Source organism: Hemicordylus capensis, chromosome 2, assembly GCF_027244095.1.
Source record: "Hemicordylus capensis ecotype Gifberg chromosome 2, rHemCap1.1.pri, whole genome shotgun sequence".
Lineage (NCBI taxonomy): Eukaryota > Metazoa > Chordata > Lepidosauria > Squamata > Cordylidae > Hemicordylus > Hemicordylus capensis.
The window spans coordinates 305200476-305220352 of NC_069658.1; the positions used below are offsets into that span (position 1 = coordinate 305200476).

Consider the following 19877-nt stretch of genomic DNA (forward strand, 5'->3'; position numbering starts at 1 on the left):
GCAATCAACTAACTGTCACCTTTACTGTACTAATTGTCCTTTCATCAGACAGTCATACGTCAACTTCTTCAGCCATGAAACACTGTCACTGAAAGATCATAACCACTAGATTTATCTTCTTCCAGTTCATTGCACATACATCTTGGCTTTTATCTACTTAGGTTAGCACAAAAGGGCATGAATCCAAAAGAAGGTAAAATGTTTGCTAAATTATGTTATTGTTAGCTGGGTTCACCAATGGTTGAACCACCAATTAGTAAGGCTTCACATCATCCCGCAAGGTGCTATCAATTGGAGAGTCACAGGGCTCTCTCTTGAGCCCTTTACTGTTAAACACTTTTGTAAGTGACTTGGAGGAGGAAGTGGAAAGGATGCTTATCAAGTTTGCAGACAAGACAACCTGGGGGTAGGACAGTTAACATTTTTCCAAGGTAGGATCCTGGTTCAGTTCAATCTAGACAGGCTTCAGTATTGGGCCAACACCAGGATAAAGTTAAACGGAGAGATGTGTATTTGGGTAAGAAAAACCAATGCTCAAGTAAAGAATGTGGGAGACTTAGCCTGGCAGCAGTAGATATAAAAGGGAATTGGGAGTCTTAGTAAACCACAAGTTGAACATAAGCCAGCAGTGTGATGAAGCTGCTAAAAAAAGCTAATGCAATGCTAGGCTGCATTAACAGAAACATACTGTCCATGAAAAATAATTGTTCCACTCTATTCTGGACTGATCACTTAGAATGCTGTGTCCAGTTCTAGGCACTGCATTAATAAGTTTGAACACAAGTGGAATGGGTTCAGGAGGGCAATGAAGATGCCGAGGAGTCTGGAAATACAGCCCTATGAGGAACAGCTGGAGAGAATTGGGTATGTTTAGCCTGGAGAAAAAAAGTCTAAGGAGGATATGATAGCCATCTTCAAATATCTGAAGAGTCGCCACATAGGAAGAGAAGCAATCTTGTTCTCTGTTGCTCCTGTAGGCAGGACTAAAACCTGCCTTCAGGAACAAATGGACTGAAATTACAAGGAAGCAGACTTATGCTACACATAAGGAAGAACTTCCTAATTGTTACATCTGTTTGACAAGGTAACAGTCTGCCTCATGCAGTGGTAGGCCCTTCTTCACTGGAAGCTTTTAAACAGAACCTAGACAACATTTTTTAGGATGTTGCAGTAGTTTCCTGCACTGAGGAAACCAGAAGGCCTCTAAGGTCCTTTCCAACTCTATACTGCTGTTTTTCTAAGGCCCTAGAGTACATTGCAGTATTAACTATACATGACACGTGGGGAGTTACTTTTAAATGAGCTTTCAGCAGTACAAAAGACACACGCCTCAGAAGCACAATTAATTCCTGCCTAATTTAAATAATCCAATGGAGACTCAAGCATCTCAAGAGAAGTATGAATTGGAATGTTGCAAAACAATGACTATGGTTTAATACATACATTATAATCAGGTATAAGAAGACTATCGTTAAAAGAGTTTCTAGAAAAGTAACACATGCATACTTACCTCATCTATCACTTTTGCAAACTGCTGCAGAGTAGAATTCATAACTTCATCATCACCACCCAAGGGAAAACGCTAGCAAAAAATCCACACACATTTTTTTGTCCCATGTTAACTTATATTTAATTTTTTAATAAAACACTCAATTGTACCCCAAACTTTTTATTCAAAATGTATTAATATAGTCACAAAATTAAACCCCCAAAAGAAGGTTATGGGCCAGGAGAAAAACATTCCTTTAACTTTTTACAATTGACTTTTGATAAAGATATGAGTGGAACCATGGTTTAAACCAGATTTGGCACGATGTTCCTAACTGGAGGTAGAATCATTCCTCCTTTCATACATAAAGCTCCCCCATCCCCTTTATGTATGAAAGGAGGAATGATTCTACTTCCAATACTGGCTTAAAACAAGTCACTGTTTGCTATGATGCCCGAACAAAAAAAAAGTTGGTTTGTTCTAAAGAGAGTCTGGAAACAATCTAGGATCTGAAGCAGTTTTTTTCCTCCTCTCTCACACAAAGGAGTATGTGTTCTCAAAGCTAGAAGATATAATATGGAACCAGAATTAAACCATGGTTCCATATAACATCTAAACTGATTAAATCATAAATAAGCAATTAAAATAGGTCTGGCACTCTGGCAAAAATACTTGAGCCTTTCATTCCATAAAAGGACTATACCTGCTTCTCATATTCTTTTAGAAGCTTTGAAGTCAGATGTGTTGCTGCACTTAATTCATTCTGGTTAGAAAGAGAGAGAGAAATACACCAATATAAGCATGTATGTCCTGACAATGTCCTTAAAAGTATTTAAATCTACATAAATTGTGGTTAGAAGCAAGCTACATCACTGATGAATTCTGCAACATTTGCTCAGTTTCGTGGCATGGGCCCGAATAAAGATGTATCAAGCAATTTCAGTCTAGCAAACAGAGCTAAACAATAAGTAACATGGAAATATTATATATAAACACATCAAATGTCAATAAAATTCTAAGCCAATGACTATTACTAGGACATTAGCCAATTTAAAAACAAACTCTGAGCTGTTGAAGTTCTAGGGCAAGGGTGGGCAAAGTTGGCCCTCCAGCTGTTGTTGAACTATAACTCCCATCATTCCCAGTCACAATAAATTGTGGGTTGGAATGATGGGACTTGTAGCTCAATAACAGATGGAGGGCCAACTTTGCCCACCCTGTTCTAGGAACTATAGTTTGCAGCTCATGACACTGAGTAGCACAGAAAATGTGTTCGATTGCAAAAGATGCCATGCACGAGCAAAAAAGGCACTTCTACTTATACAAGACAGCCTCTCTCCCCCATTTTTCACCCATTTCCCTTCCTGTTGCAGCCCCTTGAATCCCAATTTGATACTGCTCTGGTGGGTCCCATGATCCTCAAGAGCAGATTTTTAGGGGGCTGCAATGGACAGAAAAGATCTCTTGCATAAGTGATCTTATGCAAGATCCATTCACACTTCTCAAGATCTAACTCAAATCCAGTTACATAGTTTTGGAAACTGATTTAATATTTTCTATCTCCTACATTCTGCAATCACCTTACCTGTGCATCATAAATGCGGTGCATGGCCTGATACAGCTGGTTAACATATCTAGTAATGGCTGCAGCATCTTCTTCAAATACACCTAGCAAAGAGCGTGTCTAAAAATTGAAGAAACAATTATATGAACAACATTAAAACAGTGTAGCCAACCTTATAATGTTTCTGGGCAACCCACAAATCCAGAATAAAAGTCATGACTATCAGATGAGTATCCTCTAAGCCAGAATATGACAACAATGTAAACAGAAGACAACTGTTTTAGGTAAAGTCAAGTACATTATTACTGTTAATTGCTTTTGACTTTCTATGCTAAACTAGCATTGCAGTGTTTTCATCTTTGAGCAAGTGAAGACCTTTTTGTTCATCCATGTTTTTTAAATTTTTTTTAAAAAATTGTCTTTTTAGTTTTATTTAATAGCAGTTTTTATTTTGTTTGCTTTAATTTGTTTTTAATTGCATGTTTTATATTTTTTAAATTTATTTAGTAAGCCATCCAGAGAACAATTTGTTATGGAGCGACTACGGAGAGCCAGTGTGGTACAGTGGTTAGAGTGTTGGACTAGAACCGGGGAGACTCATCCATGAAACTCACTGGGTGACTCTGGACCAGTCGCATATCTCTCAGTCTAGCCTACCTCATAGAGTTGTTGTGAAGATAAAAATAACCAAGTACACCGCCCTGAGCTCCTTGGAGGAAGAGTGGCACATAAATGTAATAAATAAATAAATAAAATACATAAATAAAGCTAATTATTTATTATTTTATTATCATTAGCAGTTAAATTACTTAACTACAGTCAAATCTAGTCTAAACTGGAGGTCTAGTTCTCCAAATAGTAAAGCTTGGAATCAGGAAGTGTTTCCAATCTAGACATTACCTGAGCAATCCAGACAGTGTTTATATTTGAATTTTCAAAGTTTTTGATAAAAGCTCTTTTCAGAAGGTACCCTCCAATGTTCATTAAGCACATGGGAGGGGAGTGGGGCTGCACTGGCTAGCCATTTGACTGTGCAGGCAGCAGTGGACCGAGCAGGGCTCCTCCACACTATTTGCAACCTTGGATCACCTCCGTAAATGCTTATTTAGTCCTAATCTGGATCAGGGGCTTAAACAAGTGCTATTTACCAAAATAAAAAAGGAAATTAAAGCATACAGGAACAATGCACAAATGTAGTATCTGTGTATATTATTAAGGTATGGAATGTATGCTCTGTTACTATTGTTAAAGGTAAAATGTGCCGTCAAGTCGATTCCGACTCCTGGCGCCCACAGAGCCCTGTGGCTTACTTTGGTAGAATACAGAAGGGTTCACTATTGACTCCTCCCACACAGTATGAGATAATGCCTTTCAGCATCTTCCTATATCGCTGCTGCCCAATATAGTACCAGCGGGGATTCGAACGAGCAACCTTCTGCTTGTTAGTCAAGCATTTCCCCACTGCACCACTTTAAGGGGTTACGATTGTTACCCTGCTCTTTAGTCAAATAAATATTTAGAAACACTTATATCATAATAAAATCAAAACAAAGTTAAAACAACCAGCAGCATCACAACAGTCTCAGCATAGAACAATAAAATCCATCAGTTTTAAAACTCAAAAGCATCTTTACCTGGTGCCAAAGAGCTTAAAAATCAGTGCCAGGCAAGCTCACCTGGGGTGGGACATGTTTCATACTCCTGGACACTACCAGCAAACAAGTCGCAACCACCCATGTCCAACAAAGGCAGGGTGAACAATACAGAGGATCCAGAATGTAAAGTTATAAAATACTAACTAATATAAGTCATACAAATTGCTTTTTGTAACAATATGAGTTTTAGCATTAAAGTAACTCACGCAAGAGTTCAGCAAAAGCGAGATATCCCTGCATTGTTCTGTAAGACATAAGAAAACTCCTGCAAAACCGAGTTTTTCTGAGCCATTTTTGGAAGGGCGGTATAGAAATTGAATGAATGAATGAATGAATGAATGAATGAAGATCAAAAAGCAATTAGAAAAATAGTTCAAAAGCTTTTCAAAGGGTAAAATGGGGGGAAATAGATTCATTGCACACTGACAGCATTTTGCCTTTGAAAAGCTTGACAGCTTTTTGGACTTGGTAAATTCAAGCAATAATTTGGGAGAGTAGCAGTTCTAAGTAGAACTAATGAAACCTACTTTTCACTTCTTCATGGTGACTCCTACCTAGAATCCCCTCCCACATGCTCTGAATTTGGTTCATATCCAACTGTGAGCATCTGGGTTACAAAAGGGCACTGCCTATATTTTGAGCAGCCACCATCTTGAATCACGCTGGACTGATAAAAACTACCCCCATCAAGGTCCCCTCACACACACATCTCCGCACATGAATACGGTTTGCACTGGACTGTAAATTCGAAAGTTATTAGAGATCGAAATGCAAACCCACATGGTGATCTCATCAGCCTTCTTCCCTTTGGAAAGAAGGTTAAAAATGAATGTACACAATCGTGTGCATAGACCTCTCTGGAGCAGAAGAGCAGCCCACTGGATCAGACCAAGGGTCAATCTACACCAGCATTCTGTTTCTAACACCAGCCAAGTAGAATCCTCTGGAATTTCAAAAGTAGAGCATGACCATAGTAGTCAGGCTTGCACAATTCGGTTCACTATGTGAATGCTAATGTGGTCTTTGGCAACTAAAACTGGGAAAGGGGGAAATGATCCCACCCAGCGTTCCCTCTAAGGCATGTGCATGTGTGTGCACTCGAAAGTTCTTTTTATGTCTGCTCAGTTAATTTTAGATCATGCTCAGGTTGAATCAGGAAGGCCTCACTCTGAATGCACGTGCACACTGATACTGCCTTGATAATGCCGCCCAGAACAAAACTAATTCTGCACACAGATTTTTAAAAAATTAGAGGGAAGACTGCCCCAAGCCCCAAGCTTGAAAGAATGTCTGAGATCCATGAAAGGATCACTAAGATGCCTGACACTGCTATTTTTTGGTATGCTACGTGCCTTGGAAGTACAGCACCAAAACAAGTGCAGTCTCTCCTCTAATTGCCCAGCAACCACAGAGCCAAAGAAGCTCCAACCTTCCCTTACTGAGCTGGAAGAGGAGGGTGGGAAAATCTTAGGTTAGTGCTATGCTCTTTCAGAATACAGCTGTGAGGATGATTCCTACCATCTCTTCCTCCCCAACTTGAACTAGGAGCTGTGCTGGGTAGATAAAAATCAATGATTTTTTAAAAAAAATTAAATTGGATTTTAGTTGTGTGTTTTTTAATTATTAAGAACTTAGGTCAAAGATATCATCATGAATATTAATAACTTCTCATTATATTCTATTAACATGTTAAGAGCAGTATATTATTTCTTGTTTACACAGTCAGACAGGTGTTATTGACTGGTTTGTTTTATCCAGACATCAAGTCCTTATAATTCAGTATAGTATTACTATTATTATTATTTATTTACACAGTCAGACAGGTGTTATTGACTGGTTTGTTTTATCCAGATATCGGGTCCTTCCCAAGGACCTGGGATGGCTGAATTTTATTGTCAATGTTGTTGCTGTTATAGATATGGTCGCAGAATATAGGCTGTTCCCAGTAAAGCTGCTTTTTGTAATTGGCTGATGGTGATTTCTGTGGCCCCTATGGTGTTGAGGTGCTCTTCAAGGGCTTTTGGAACTGCACCCAGGGCGCCAATGACCACTGGGATTATTTTGGTCTTCTTCTGCCACAGCCTTTCAATTTCAATTTGTAGATCTTTGTATTTGGTGATTTTTTTCTATTTCTTTTTCTTCTATTCTGCTATCCCCTGGTACTGCTATGTCGATTATTTTGACTTGTTTTTCTTTCTTCTCGACTACAGTGATATCTGGTGTATTGTGTGGCAGATGTTTGTCTGTTTGTAGTCGGAAGTCCCATAATATTTTTGCATCTTCATTTTCTACCACTTTTTCAATTTTATGGTCACACCCATTTTTGGCTACAGGTAGCTTGTATTTTTTGCAGATGTTCCAGTGTATCATCCCTGCTACCTTGTCATGCCTTTGTTTGTAGTCAGTCTATGCAATCTTTTTACAACAGCTGATTAGGTGGTCCACAGTTTCATCTGCTTCTTTACAAAGGCGGCACTTGCTGTTTGTTGTTGACTTTTCTACTTTTGCTCTTATTGCATTTGTTCTTAGTGCCTGTTCTTGTGCAGCCAGTATTAAACCCTCTGTTTCTTTCTTCAAGTTGACATTCTTAAGCCATTGCCAGGTCTTGGTGATATCTGATTTTCCACTTATATTGTGCAAATATTGACCATGCAGTGGCTTATTTCTCCATTTTTCTGCTTGGTTCTTGACTTGTTCTTTCTTGTAGGCCTGATTTGTTTCATTGGTGTTGAATAGTTTCGCATTATTGACCATTTGAAGTGCATCTTCTTCACTGTCCTTGATATATTCTTCAAGGCCTCTTTTCTCCTCCTCTACTGTTTGATGGACTTGCAGCATTCCTCTTCCACCTGAGCTGCGAGGGAGGTATAGCCTATCAACATCACTGCAGGGGTGCAGAGCATGATTGATGGCCATTATTTTCCTGGTCTTACGATCTAGCATCTCTAGCTCTGCCTGGGTCCAGTCTGTTATTCCTGCAGTGTATCTGATAACAGGTATAGCCCAGGTGTTTATGGCTTGTATGGTGTTCCCGCCATTGAGCTTGGACTTGAGGATTTGTCTAACTCTCCTGATGTATTCACTTCCGATTTTTCTTTTAACTTCAGTGTGTGCGATGTTATCAGCCTGGAGAATGCCCAAGTATTTGTCATGTTCTTTCTCTTCCAGGTTCTTGATCTTGCTTCCATTGGGCAGTTCTATTCTTTCTAGTTTTCTTATTTTTCCTCTGTTCTTTATTAATGCAGCACACTTGTCTAGTCCAAACTCCATTGCTATATCGCTACTGAATATACGGACAGTGTTTAGCAGTGATTCGATGTCTGACCGGGATTTTCCATACAACTTCAGATCGTCCATGTACAGCAGATGGTTGGTTTTACTTGATGTTTTAGATGTTTGGTATCCGAGGCCTGTTTTGTTTAGTATTTGTGAAAGTGGGGTCATGGCGATTACAAACAACAGAGGGGATAGTGAGTCCCCTTGGAAAATGCCTCTTCTAATGCTAACCTGCCCAAGTGTCTCGCCATTGATTGTTAACTGTGTACTCCACATGCTCATTGCTTTTTTAATAAATATCTGAATGTTTTGCTGACACCAGCTGTTTCTAAACATTTTAGTATCCATGTGTGAGGCAATGAGTCGAAAGCTTTCTTGTCGTCAATCCATGCAACACTTAGATTGGTTTTTCTTCTCTTGCAATTTTCTAAAATCATTTTGTCAATCAGCAGCTGGTCTTTTGTGCCTCTGGTGTTCGGGCAATTTCCTTTCTATTCAGCTGGAAGCTGTTTGTTAGTTAATAAGTGTTGCATGACTTCATCTGCTATTATTCCAGTTAATAATCTGAACATGGTTGGCAGGCCTGTTATCAGTCTATAATTACTTGGAACTGCACCTTTTGCTGGGTCTTTCATTATGAGATGAGTTTTCCCAGTTGTTAGCCATTGTTCAATATCACCTCCTTGCAAAATGTGATTGAACCATTTTGATAGTTGTTTATGAAGGCTTGTTAGGTGTTTAAGCCAAAAGCCATGCAGTTCATCGTCGCCTGGAGCAGTCCAATTTTTAATTTTCTTTGCTCTTTCATTTATTAATTCTGGTGTTATTATTAGATCTTGCATTTGTTGGTTACATTTTAAAATCTCTTTCATCCAGCCTGCTTTTTTTATTATAATCTATTGGACTGTCCCATAATTTCCCCCAGAATTGCACTGTTTCCTCTTTATTTGGTGTTTCGATGTTTCTTGCAGTTTCTCCTTCTATGATTTGGTAGAAACGTCTCTGATTCGACTGGAATTGGAGATTCTGCCTGTGCTGTGTAATTCTGGCTTCGTATCTGCTAATCATCATCATCATCATTATTATTATTATTTCAATTTCTATACCGCCCTTCCAAAAATGGCTCAGGGCTGTTTACACAGAGAGATAATACAATAAATAAGATGGATCCCTGTCCCCAAAGGGCTCACAATCTAAAAAGAAACATTAGATAGACACCAGCAACAGTCACTGGAGGTACTGTGCTGGGGGTGGATAGGGCCAGTTACTCTCCCCCTGCTAAATAAAGAGAATCACCACGTTAAAAGGTGCCTCTTTGCCAAGTTAGCAGGGGTTGCTAACTTGGCAATTATATGGGTATAACAGACCTGATCAACCCTATTCTGCAGGTGGTGTACATACAGCACACACACACACGCGCGCGCACACACACACACACGCGCGCGCACACACACACACACGCGCGCGCACACACACACACACACACAGTCAAACCCTTGGCCCCTCTCTTTCTCTCAAAGTGAAATGACAAAGGTGGTCAATAAATGATAATATACTTTTACTAGAAAATGATGGTTTTCCTAACTAGTGATTTAAATCATTAATATCGAGTCTTTCTGTGAAGTTATTTAAATCATGATATAAATCAACCCTGGAGCTGTGGGAGAAGTGCACCATAATCTAAGGTGTGCCTGCTCAGAAGTAGGTTCTACTGCATTCAATGGAACTTATTCCATATGTTAATTGTGTTGTGTGAAGACGTATTCTCTTCATGCCTGTTCTGAAATTAATACTGACATCAATTTTATTTGGTGAACCTAAGCTTTAGTATTTAAACTGATTGACAGTAGCTTCACAACAGGCCCAGACTTAGTCTGGATGTACAGTAGATCTGGCAAACATTTCTGCATCATTTATTTGGACTTAAAATTCTTTGCAGAATGAGAAATCCACAAAAGTTAATGTGCATGATTTAGTTCATTAAATGAAAAATAAAAAATAAAAAAATAATAATAATCAATGCATGGTTTAGTTCATCTTGCATCAACAAGATGATCAGATGATTGTCTCTATTCTGCCTCATGCTGTAAACTGGCAGGAGTGAGATTCTAAATGTTACTGAAATAAGCTCCCTGGAGACCAAAGACATGCAAGTTGCTGAGGATCAGAAGAAAACAACAGTGTACTTACATCTTAACAAGCATGGCAGATCACAGAGGTACTATGCATACGCTCCTGTATCATAGCAAAGTGGATATGGGGACCAGTCTTCCCTCTAAGGTGTGTACATGTGCATGCATACAGTTTTTTTGATGTGCACTCAGTTAATTTTAGATCCTGCTCAGGTTGAATCAGGAAGGCCCCATTCTGAACGCATGCGCACACTCACTGTCTTAATATTGCTGCCCAGAACAAAACTTATTCTGAGCACATATGAAAATATTTATTTATTTATTTTTACATTTATATCCCGCACTTCCTCCAAGGAGCCCAGAGCAGTGTACATGGTTATGTTTATCCTCACAACAACGCAGTGAGGTAGGTTAGGCTGAGAGAGAGATGACTGGCCCAGAGTCACCCAGTGAGTTTCATGGCTGAATGAAGATTTGAACTCAAATCTCCCCGGTCCTGGTCCAACACTCTAACCATTACGCCACACTGCAGAGGGAACATTGGTCACCTTGAAGACCCCATTACCTGTGGGTTTTGGGGAACAGCCAAGGAGGAAAAGGCACATGACAGAACGGGCAGCACAGATGGCTCCCAGTCAAAGAAGCAGGGTGCGGATGGCAGCAGCGGGTGTGGGATAAGAAGAATGGAAAGCAAAGCAACTGGGACTCAGGGAGCTGGAGACCTGAAGGGAAAGAGAGCCACAGTCTTTATGGAGAGATAATAAAGAGGTGGGGGGAAGGGAAGGGAGAGGCGTGGGCAGAGCCTTGCCTTAAATAAATTGGCTAGGATCAAGGATGAGGCCAGCGGGTAAAAGAGAGCCTGGGTCCTCCAGTGAGAGGCCAGGCACTTGGGACTGAGCAAGCCCCATAAGAATGAGGGAACCCTTTTGGGGCCCTCTGTGGCCACCCCTCATGTCCTAGAGGCTCACTCCAGAATGCCAGCCAGCATGAGGTTGGGAAATGGGATTTTCAGTGAGCAGTGTGGTTTACTCATGGCCTTCCAAGAGGTACATAACAAAAAATATTTTGTAATTAATAGTGCCCTATTATTCAGAGTGGCACATACTAGCAGACATTTTACCACTGTGCCCGTACCTGTGTATTACAGGGTCATTTGAACAATGACTTTGGCAACTACTAGTCTAGAAAGAATTGTTACTCATCTGGGAAAGCAGCCAACTGCAAGACTAATACCTAGCTTTCTTGGTTATCTATCTATGGTTATCTATCAAATTTCAGAAATGTGTGTACTGTATTAAAGTGACATGGCTGCTAACTTATTTCCCTTCCTTGAATAAAAGCACATTTAGAAAGAACATTGCAAGTTTTAATTAAAGTGTTTTACATACATTATTTTATCAACTGGCTTTCCAGTGAAAACTGCCCAAGTCATTGAGTTGGTTTCATGAGTAATGCCAAACCAAAGGTTGATATTACAGGACCAAGCTTGGGGCTCTTGTATTCTGCTTAATTTGTTCCTAGTTTGATCAAGTCACTGCATGCCATTATAGCTGAACTGGCAAACTGATCTGCAGGGCAAACACAAACCACAGAGTTTCCCCTAGTTTGAATGACAAGAACAAACCACTGTTTGCCTTTATATCTGATCAAATCAGGAACTAACTAACTAAGCAGATCACACAAGGGAAAGAGTGAACATAAAAGCACAAAGCTGGTTCCTGGATTTGTCATGTGTGAACTGGCTGGATTTGTCATATGTGAACTGGCTCATTAGTTCAATAATCTCTACAACAGCCCTGGCAAAGCAGGCTAATATAGTTACCCCGTATTAACAGATATTGGGGGTGGGGGGGGATAAGAGGCTGGATGGAATACTGAATTACTTAAACAGCAATTTCATTGCTAAGGTGAGATTTTAACCAAAAGCTTCCTGGCTCGTAGCTCATATAGTTAGCCAGAAAACTACATCAGCCTAGGATGCTCAGAACTGTCATCAATTTCAAAAAATTATATCAATATAAGCTTGGCTAACAGAAGTGTCTATATGTGCATCACTATAAATTAATGCTTTAAAAGACATTTCATGACTTTTGTAGAAGAACATGTGCATGTCATTTTAACCATTTTTTGAAAAATTGTTGGGAGTTGCATAGAATGTGTAAATCAGCTAGGGCTGCAATCCTAACCTCACACACTTGTAAAGTAATCCCTGCTAAACTCACCAGGACTTACTTATGAGTAAACAAGCAGAAGAGTAGGCTACAAAAAACATATTACCCAAAGCAATAACATAACATTCACAGCATGTCAAACTACAAGAAAAGCACTTCATTCAAGTAGCAATTCTGTCTCTGTAAAGGTAAATATAAGCCTTTAAGTAAATATAAAGGTAAATATAAAAATAATGTAATGGCACAGTGGGGAAATGACTTGATTATCAAGCCAGAGGTTACCGGTTCAAATCCCCACTGGTATGTATGGGAAACAGCTATATTGGGCAGCAGCGATATGGGAAGATGCTGAAAGGCATCATCTCATACTATAAGGGAGGGCAATGGTAAACCCCTCCTGTATTCTACCAAAGACAACCTCAGGGCTCTGTGGTCGCCAAGAGACCATACCGACTCTATGGCACACCTTAAAGGTAAATATAACAAAGCTGCAACTATTTCCTGACATTTGCTCACCAAAAATCGTCATTGTTACTAAGGATATAGAAGAAGTAGACTTCAAAGCACTGCTCAGATAGTTTTGGAGATGGTAGGAAATAATTACACATCTCCAAATTAATCAATCTTCTAAGCAGTGGCAGAAAATAATAAAGTAAACACTTCATAGGAAGTAAAAGATGCCAGTCAGCATCATCCCTTATGTTTCAATCATTAAAAGAAACAGTCAGGGTAAAAGTATTTTAATCTATCTCCACCCCTGCCTTTTCGAAAAAGAATATGCAAAAAATAAGTGCTTCTCAGTTTGTATAAACAAAGCATGGGGCAGAATATGTATTTTGTAGTACAGCATCTAAACTGAAAGCTTATTTAATATATTATTAATATTTATTTAATATAATTGTGCTTTGTAGCACAATCTAGTTGAAAACATGCACATTAACTCAGGACTGTCTTCCATGTAAATATTCTATATATAAGATATAAAAACGTATGACGCCTGTGAACAGGCTTCCCTATGCTATAACACACTTAACACTGCAGCGAAGATTGCAGTTTCAAAGCTACCGATAATCTAAACCGCCTAACGACTGAGTAGGAGGAAAGGGTGTGGTGGTGGGAAACTGAGGCAGCAATTTAAATAATTGCACTGTATTAAGGAAGGCATTGATTTCAGCAAAGTATGTTGCCCCTTTCACACTACCACCCATTTTACACAATCTGGGAACTGCAAGCGCCCACTCATGCCCTCCCCAAATTCTATACTCTAGAAACATTTCCATCTGCCTCCCAGCAGCCCAAACATGGGGGAGGAGGCCCTTCCTACTCCCCCTCCAGCTTGGACCTCAAAATGCAAGCGCGGCGGAAGGAAGGCGACGGTGTCTTGGCGCCCCCCCCGGCCCCAAGGCTAAGAGCCGAGACCACCTAACGCGTCCTCGACACCTCTGACCCCGTTGGCAACTTCCAGGGGCGGGGCGGGAGATCCGACCCCGCGCTGAAGACCCGGACCCCACGGAACGGAAGGCCATTTCCCCCTAACCACACACATCTCTACGGGCGCGTCTGCACCCGACGCGTGGTAAAAAGCCTCCTCGTCGGCGGCGAGCGGGATGGGACGGACCGCGAAGCACAGCGTCGCTTGCAGGGGCTACCGGCCAGGGGCGGCCACGATCCCGCGTTAGGTAGCGCGGAGTGTGCCAAGAGTGTCCATACCAACGAGGCACCTGGCTGGGCCATCCTCCTCGTCGCCCAGGACCAGGAGCCGCCGCCGCCCCCCCGCCCCGACGGCTGCCCTTCCCTCGCCCACCTGGGGACTGTCCTCCAGCGTCTCCTCGATGGGCAGCTTGTCTATCCCGGGCATGTCGGCGGCTGGGTCTCCGCACGGGCCGGCCCCTCTTCCCACGCCGCGCCCAGCTGACAGGTCGCTCTCGTCGCTCCCCTCCTCCCCCCTGCTTCTTCCTCCTCCCACCCGACCCAGCTCTCTCGGGCTCTGCTCTCCGTAGCTCAACCCCACAACAAGCCCGCCCAGCCCAGGAAATCCCGCCCCGGCACTTCCACGGTCGGCGTCTGACAGTCTCCAGCCAGCCGCGGGGGGCGATCCTGCGCTTCTTCCCATTGGGTGGAGGAGCGGCCCGTCTGCCTCGCAGGGAGTGGGCGGGCGCTCAGCCCGCGTCGGGTCCCCCCCCCCCCACAGATGCCATTGGCGCTGGCGATCGTGGAGCCGCTGCTTCTTTTGCGCTGATCGAGGCGCTCGTGGAGAGGCTCGTGGAGAGATTCGGGACCGCGGTTGCTTTTCTGTCTCAGAGGGGCAGGGAGGGAGCGATCCAATCGTGTTTTTCAGGCCCCCACTTTTAAAGTTGTTCTACAGCCTGAATAGAGGGCTGTTGTTATATGGGTCTCTCTCTTTTGTGCTTTTTTAAAAGTGAAATAATAGAAAAGAAGCAAGTGGGTAACAGCATCTTTAAAAAACAAAAAGCGCTATGATGTCGAAAGTCTCCAGTAAGCGCATGACTCGATTTCTCATCGCTTGGTGACTCATCGCAACACGACAGGCAGCACGGCTGTAATCTGATCTCTTTTAAAACCAAATTCAAATGTTATGCGTGGATACATACACACACACACACACACAAATACACGCACGCATACATATTATTATAAACATCTTGGTAACCTCCAGACTTGACTACTGCAATGTGTTCTATGTGGGGCTGCGTTTGTACGCAGTCATTAGACTGCAGTTGGTACAGAATGCAGCAGCAGCCAGGTCAGTCTCTGGATCATCTCCATATTACCATATTACTCCTATACTAAAAGAGCTACACTGGCCCCCAGTAAGTTTCCAGGCAAAATACTAGGTGCTGGTTATCCTATACCATAAAATGGTTAGGTGTGCGGCCGTGCTGCCCGTGTCTTTTTGGGCAGTTCTGAGCATGCGCACCGAAAAAGATACGGCCACCCAGACACGGGCAGCCATGTTGTATCTGAGCAGGGAAAGGCGGCGGCGGTGGCAGGAAGGACTGGCCCCGCTGGCGGTGGCCACTGCCGCGCCGAGAAGACTGGCCCCGCTGGCGGCGGCCGCCACCGAGAACACTGGCCCCGCTGGCAGCCCAAGGTGAGGCCAAAAGCAGCACCCCCTCCCACTAGAGCCCATTATTAAAACGGGCTTACAAATACTAGTAACCTATAAAGCCCTAAACAGGCACGGGCAGTGGAGTTCTTTAAGGGCAGGGGGTGCACTTACCCCTCCCGCCACTTTTCCCTCGCCAGTGCTCCTTTAAAAAAAAAACTTCTTGGGGTGACAGCGTACCTCCCTGCCGCCACTGCCCCCGTATTTGGCACATCATGCGTGTCCATGTTGGACTTGCGGGCACACAATGTGCACATGCATGCGAAAACGGGCAGGGGCAGCAGGATAGTATGCTGCCACCCCAAGAGGTTTTTTTTTTTTTTTAAAGGAGCAGTGGCAGGGGGGAAGTGCACCCCCCCGCCCCTAAAGAACCACCCCCTCCCGGCACCGGACCGTGGAGACGCGGTTCCGTGCACACCACTACTGAGTATTTAAGAGAATGTCTTCTTCACCATGTCCATGAGCCCCACCACCACTGAGATCATCATCAGATGTTTGTCTGCAGTTGCCACCAGCTCATCTGGTGGCTACATTGCGAAGGGCCTTCTCTGTTGCTGCCCCAGACTCTGGGATGTGTTCCCTGCTGAAATGAAAGCCTCCCCGTCTCTGACAACTTTTTAAAAGTCTCTAAAGACTTCTTTTCACCCAAGCTTTTTAACTGGACCTTTTAACGTGATGTACGCACACGCAGCAGACAGCTCCAGCCAATGACTTACAGAAGCGACAAGGAGATATCACACTAACCCTTAGCCAAGTCCTCACTGGATGTCCTTAGCCAAGCCAACACATCTAATTTCAGCATCCAATTACATAAGGAAAAATAATACTAATTTACCTTACTAGGTTGCTGTATTGATTATTTAGGGCATGAACGTGAATCACTTTGAACACTCAAGAAAATGCAATATAAATACCAAGTACTATCATTTTTGTCCATTTTTGATCATTCCTTCTCTTAAGTTAACAGATGTATTAACAGGATCTCTCTTCGTGCATTTTCTTGGAAACTACTGGGACTTGATTGCTGATAGAAGAACATTTTCCTATCAACTGAATAGAAACATAGAGATGTTTGCTTGAATAATATGGTGCAGTATAGCATATGTGTCACTCCGCAATAAAATCTAGTCCACCTACCTGCGTTACAGCTTTGTGCAATAAACCAGCTGGGAATGGGACTGCTTTCCTGGTTCATGGCTCCGCAGAGCCACATTTGATTCACACAAGGTTCAAAAATACAATAAATCAAGCAAGTTGGGTCCTTGCTCTTCAGTAAGCTGTTTATAAATTAATACAAAATTAAGTAATTATACTCCACTTATAGTTATCTGAATGTCAAAAAAAAAAAAAAAAAGCAAGCCCCTCCCAGCCCAGTATTTTTAAAACAACTGCTTTATAAGCTTCTTGAGGAAGGACCTCTCTTTTGCTTATATTACTAGGTAAAGTTCAGTGTACCCTGAGGTTACTTTGTAAATTATATAAATAATCATGACCCAGATTAGTGATGTTTTTGTAAAGTCCTACAGATAAGCATTTCTCCATTTTAAAAATGGGTTCTTGGAAATTTTTTTACCTAGGCCTGTTTTAAACATGACATCTCCCATGTAAAAAACACATTAGTGCAGGTTTCTATCCACTCAGCATTGTTTATAAGCTGGGTTACTATTAACACACCAGAGTTCCATGGACATGGAGTTCCATGGACATGAAACCATCATGCTAAAGGGATAAAATATGTTCTAGATGGGTCTGCACTCCATCTAGGAATATGAACATCTACGATCAGATGTTCATAGATCTGCAGTGCACAGTCTGGGAGTTTCTGGACCTGGCATCACTCCTGAAAGTTCAAGTGCCAGCCATCACCAGGAGTGCCTTTGTACAGTTCTAGCTTATGTTCCAGCTGTGACCATTCTTTGAAAAAGCATGTCTGGCTACCATTAGCCATGCCTTAGTCATATTGCATTGGGATTACTGTAATGTGCTATAGGTGGGGCTGCCATGACAATTATTTGGCAATTTCAGCTTGTGCAAATAGAGTTGCCAGGTTGGTATTTGGAGCTATGGGTAGATTATATCCATCATCCCAGTACTGTACTGGCTGCTGATTTGTTTGCAGGATTGGTTCAAGTTGGCGATTTTGACCTTTTCAGTCCTAAACAACTTGATATCTGAAGGACCACTCATCCTAAGTGAATCTACCCTCTTTACAAGATCTTCTGAGGGGTTTCTTCTCTGCATGCCAATTCTGGCTAAGGCTCAGTTGTCATGCATGTGGGACAGAAAGGCCTTCTCAATCATTGCTTCCTGGTTGTGGAACCCTCTTCCTTCAGAGACATAGGAACTGGAGACCACTTTCTTTGGGCCATGAGAGGGCCGTCGTCCACTTCTGTTTTAAGCCTCTTTTTATAAACATGTTCTTTTAAAATACTTTTTAAAATTTCTTTTCTTCAAGTTTCGGTGGGCGGGGGGAATAATTGATTAGCTAGGTTAACTTAGCCAACAATAAAATGCCTGATGCCATATCAAATTGATAATATTAGTGTTTTTAAAATAAAACAAGTTGTTCTAGTAAGAACTAATCAGACTTTCACTGTCTCTACATCTGGACTGGACTGGACTACATCTGGTCCACAAGTTAGATGTCTTGCACCTCAAATGTTCATGTGTTCACCATCTTGGATCAGGGTGGATGTCATCATTACAAACTGCACCATTGAGGTGTCCCTGTGTGTCACTCACTACCACTGTTCCAAATTTGGTTCAAATCGGTTAGACAGCCCTCAAGTTAGTGCACTTGCACCTCAAAAGTTTATGCATGCACCATCTTGGATTCAGGTGGGTGACATCATCACAAACTACACCATTGGGGCATCCCTATATGTCCATTCAGCTGTAGCAAATTTGGTTCAAATCGGTTAGACTGTCCACAAATTAGTACACTTGCACCTCAGAAGTTTACATGTCCACCATCTTGAATTGGGGTGGATGATATTGTCACAATCTGGCTGTTGAGGTGTCCCTAGAGCTGTAGCAAAATTGGTTCAAATTGGTTCAGTGGTTCACAAGTTAGCTCAATTGTGCCTCAAAGGTTTATGCTTCCTCTATCTTGAGTTAGGGTGGATGACATTATCACAAACAACACCCCTGAGGTGTCCCTGTGTGCAGGTGCGGCTCATGAACGCGCTGCTGGGGGCGGGGCGGCAGGCAGAGTAAACAGAGCTGGTGCTCCGTGCCGCCCAGCAGCCCCCACAGCGGGGAATCGCCTCTGCTGCTCACCTGGCTCCCGCGGAGGCGAGCCCCCGCCAGCTCACTCACTACAGCTATGTAATTTGGTTCAAATCAGTTAGTTAGCCCACTTGTGCCTCAAACGTTCATGCATTCACCATGCTGGATTGGGGTAGATGACATCATCACTAACTACGCCATTGAGATGTCCCTATGTGTCCCTGCAGCTGTAGCAAATTTGGTTCAAATTGCTTAAGTGGTTCACAAAGTAGCCCACTTGCACCTCAAAAATTTATGTGTCCATCATCTTGGAGCGGGGTGGATGACATCTTCACAGACTATGCCATTGAGGTGTCCCTGTGTGTCACTCACTGCATCTGTACTCAATTTGGTTCAAATAGGTTAGGCAGTCCACAAATTAGCCAGCTTGCAGCTCAGATATTCACGCGACCGCCATCTTGAACTGGAGTGGATTACATCATCACACACTATGCCATTTGGGCATCCCTATGTGTCCCTGAAGCTGTAGCAAATTTGGTTCAAATCAGTTAAGCGGTTCACAAGTTAGCCCACTTTTGAGTTAGCCTCAAAATCGACCAGCTTGGATCAGGGTGGATGACATCATCACAAACTACACCACTGAGGTGTTCCTATGTGTCCCTACTACTGTACCCGATTTGGTTCATATTGGTCCAGGTGTTGTAAAGTTGATGGGGGGGACACACAGACACACACAGAGAATGCTGGATGATCTTATAAGCCTACTGGAACGTAGGGTAAAAATGCAAAACACTTACACATATTTTTAATATATATGAACAAAGGTCATAAGGTAAGAATTAGTCACTCCACTGTCAAATATTTACTCTGTTATATAAACTAGCATAGAAAATATAGGACCTTTAATGAGATAAATTATTAACCAAGTGCTTATATTTTATTGCAATGAATACTTTTTCCCTATGTATATTGAGATAGCATGGCCTGGGTTGCCAAAATATTCTAGCATACTAACAAGAAAGTTCTGCCTTAATTTCAAAAAAAAGTGGCATTAGGGAAGAGGGAAACAATAACATTAAATTTAAGTGTATTTAAAGTTACACTATCAGTAGAAGACTCACTAAGGCTGTATATATTTGTAGTGTTCCTCAAAGAATAACAGTGTTTTATTCCTGTAATTCCTCCAATCCAGAGTAAAATACTTCATTACTAAAGTCCTATTCATAGATTATGAT

General features: G+C 42.1%; 2 protein-coding genes across 2 annotated transcripts in view; one reads left to right on the top strand and one right to left on the bottom strand.

Moving 5' to 3' along the window:
- ASB14 (ankyrin repeat and SOCS box containing 14) overlaps positions 1-3715 on the top strand; it is a 92382-nt gene extending 88667 nt beyond the window's left edge. The window contains exon 11 of the mRNA XM_053294250.1: positions 3561-3715. The gene's annotated coding sequence lies outside the window, so the exon portion shown is untranslated. The remainder of the gene's footprint in view (positions 1-3560) is intronic.
- The window catches only part of APPL1 (adaptor protein, phosphotyrosine interacting with PH domain and leucine zipper 1), a 59696-nt gene extending 45426 nt beyond the window's left edge, over positions 1-14270 (bottom strand). Inside the window, exons 1-4 of the mRNA XM_053294248.1 lie at positions 14092-14270; positions 3075-3173; positions 2193-2252; positions 1511-1582 (exon numbers count right to left, since the gene is read on the bottom strand). Of these exons, the coding sequence (XP_053150223.1) occupies positions 1511-1582; positions 2193-2252; positions 3075-3173; positions 14092-14145 (285 nt within the window). The 5' untranslated portion in view covers positions 14146-14270. The remainder of the gene's footprint in view (positions 1-1510; positions 1583-2192; positions 2253-3074; positions 3174-14091) is intronic.
- Positions 14271-19877: the final 5607 nt, after the last annotated feature.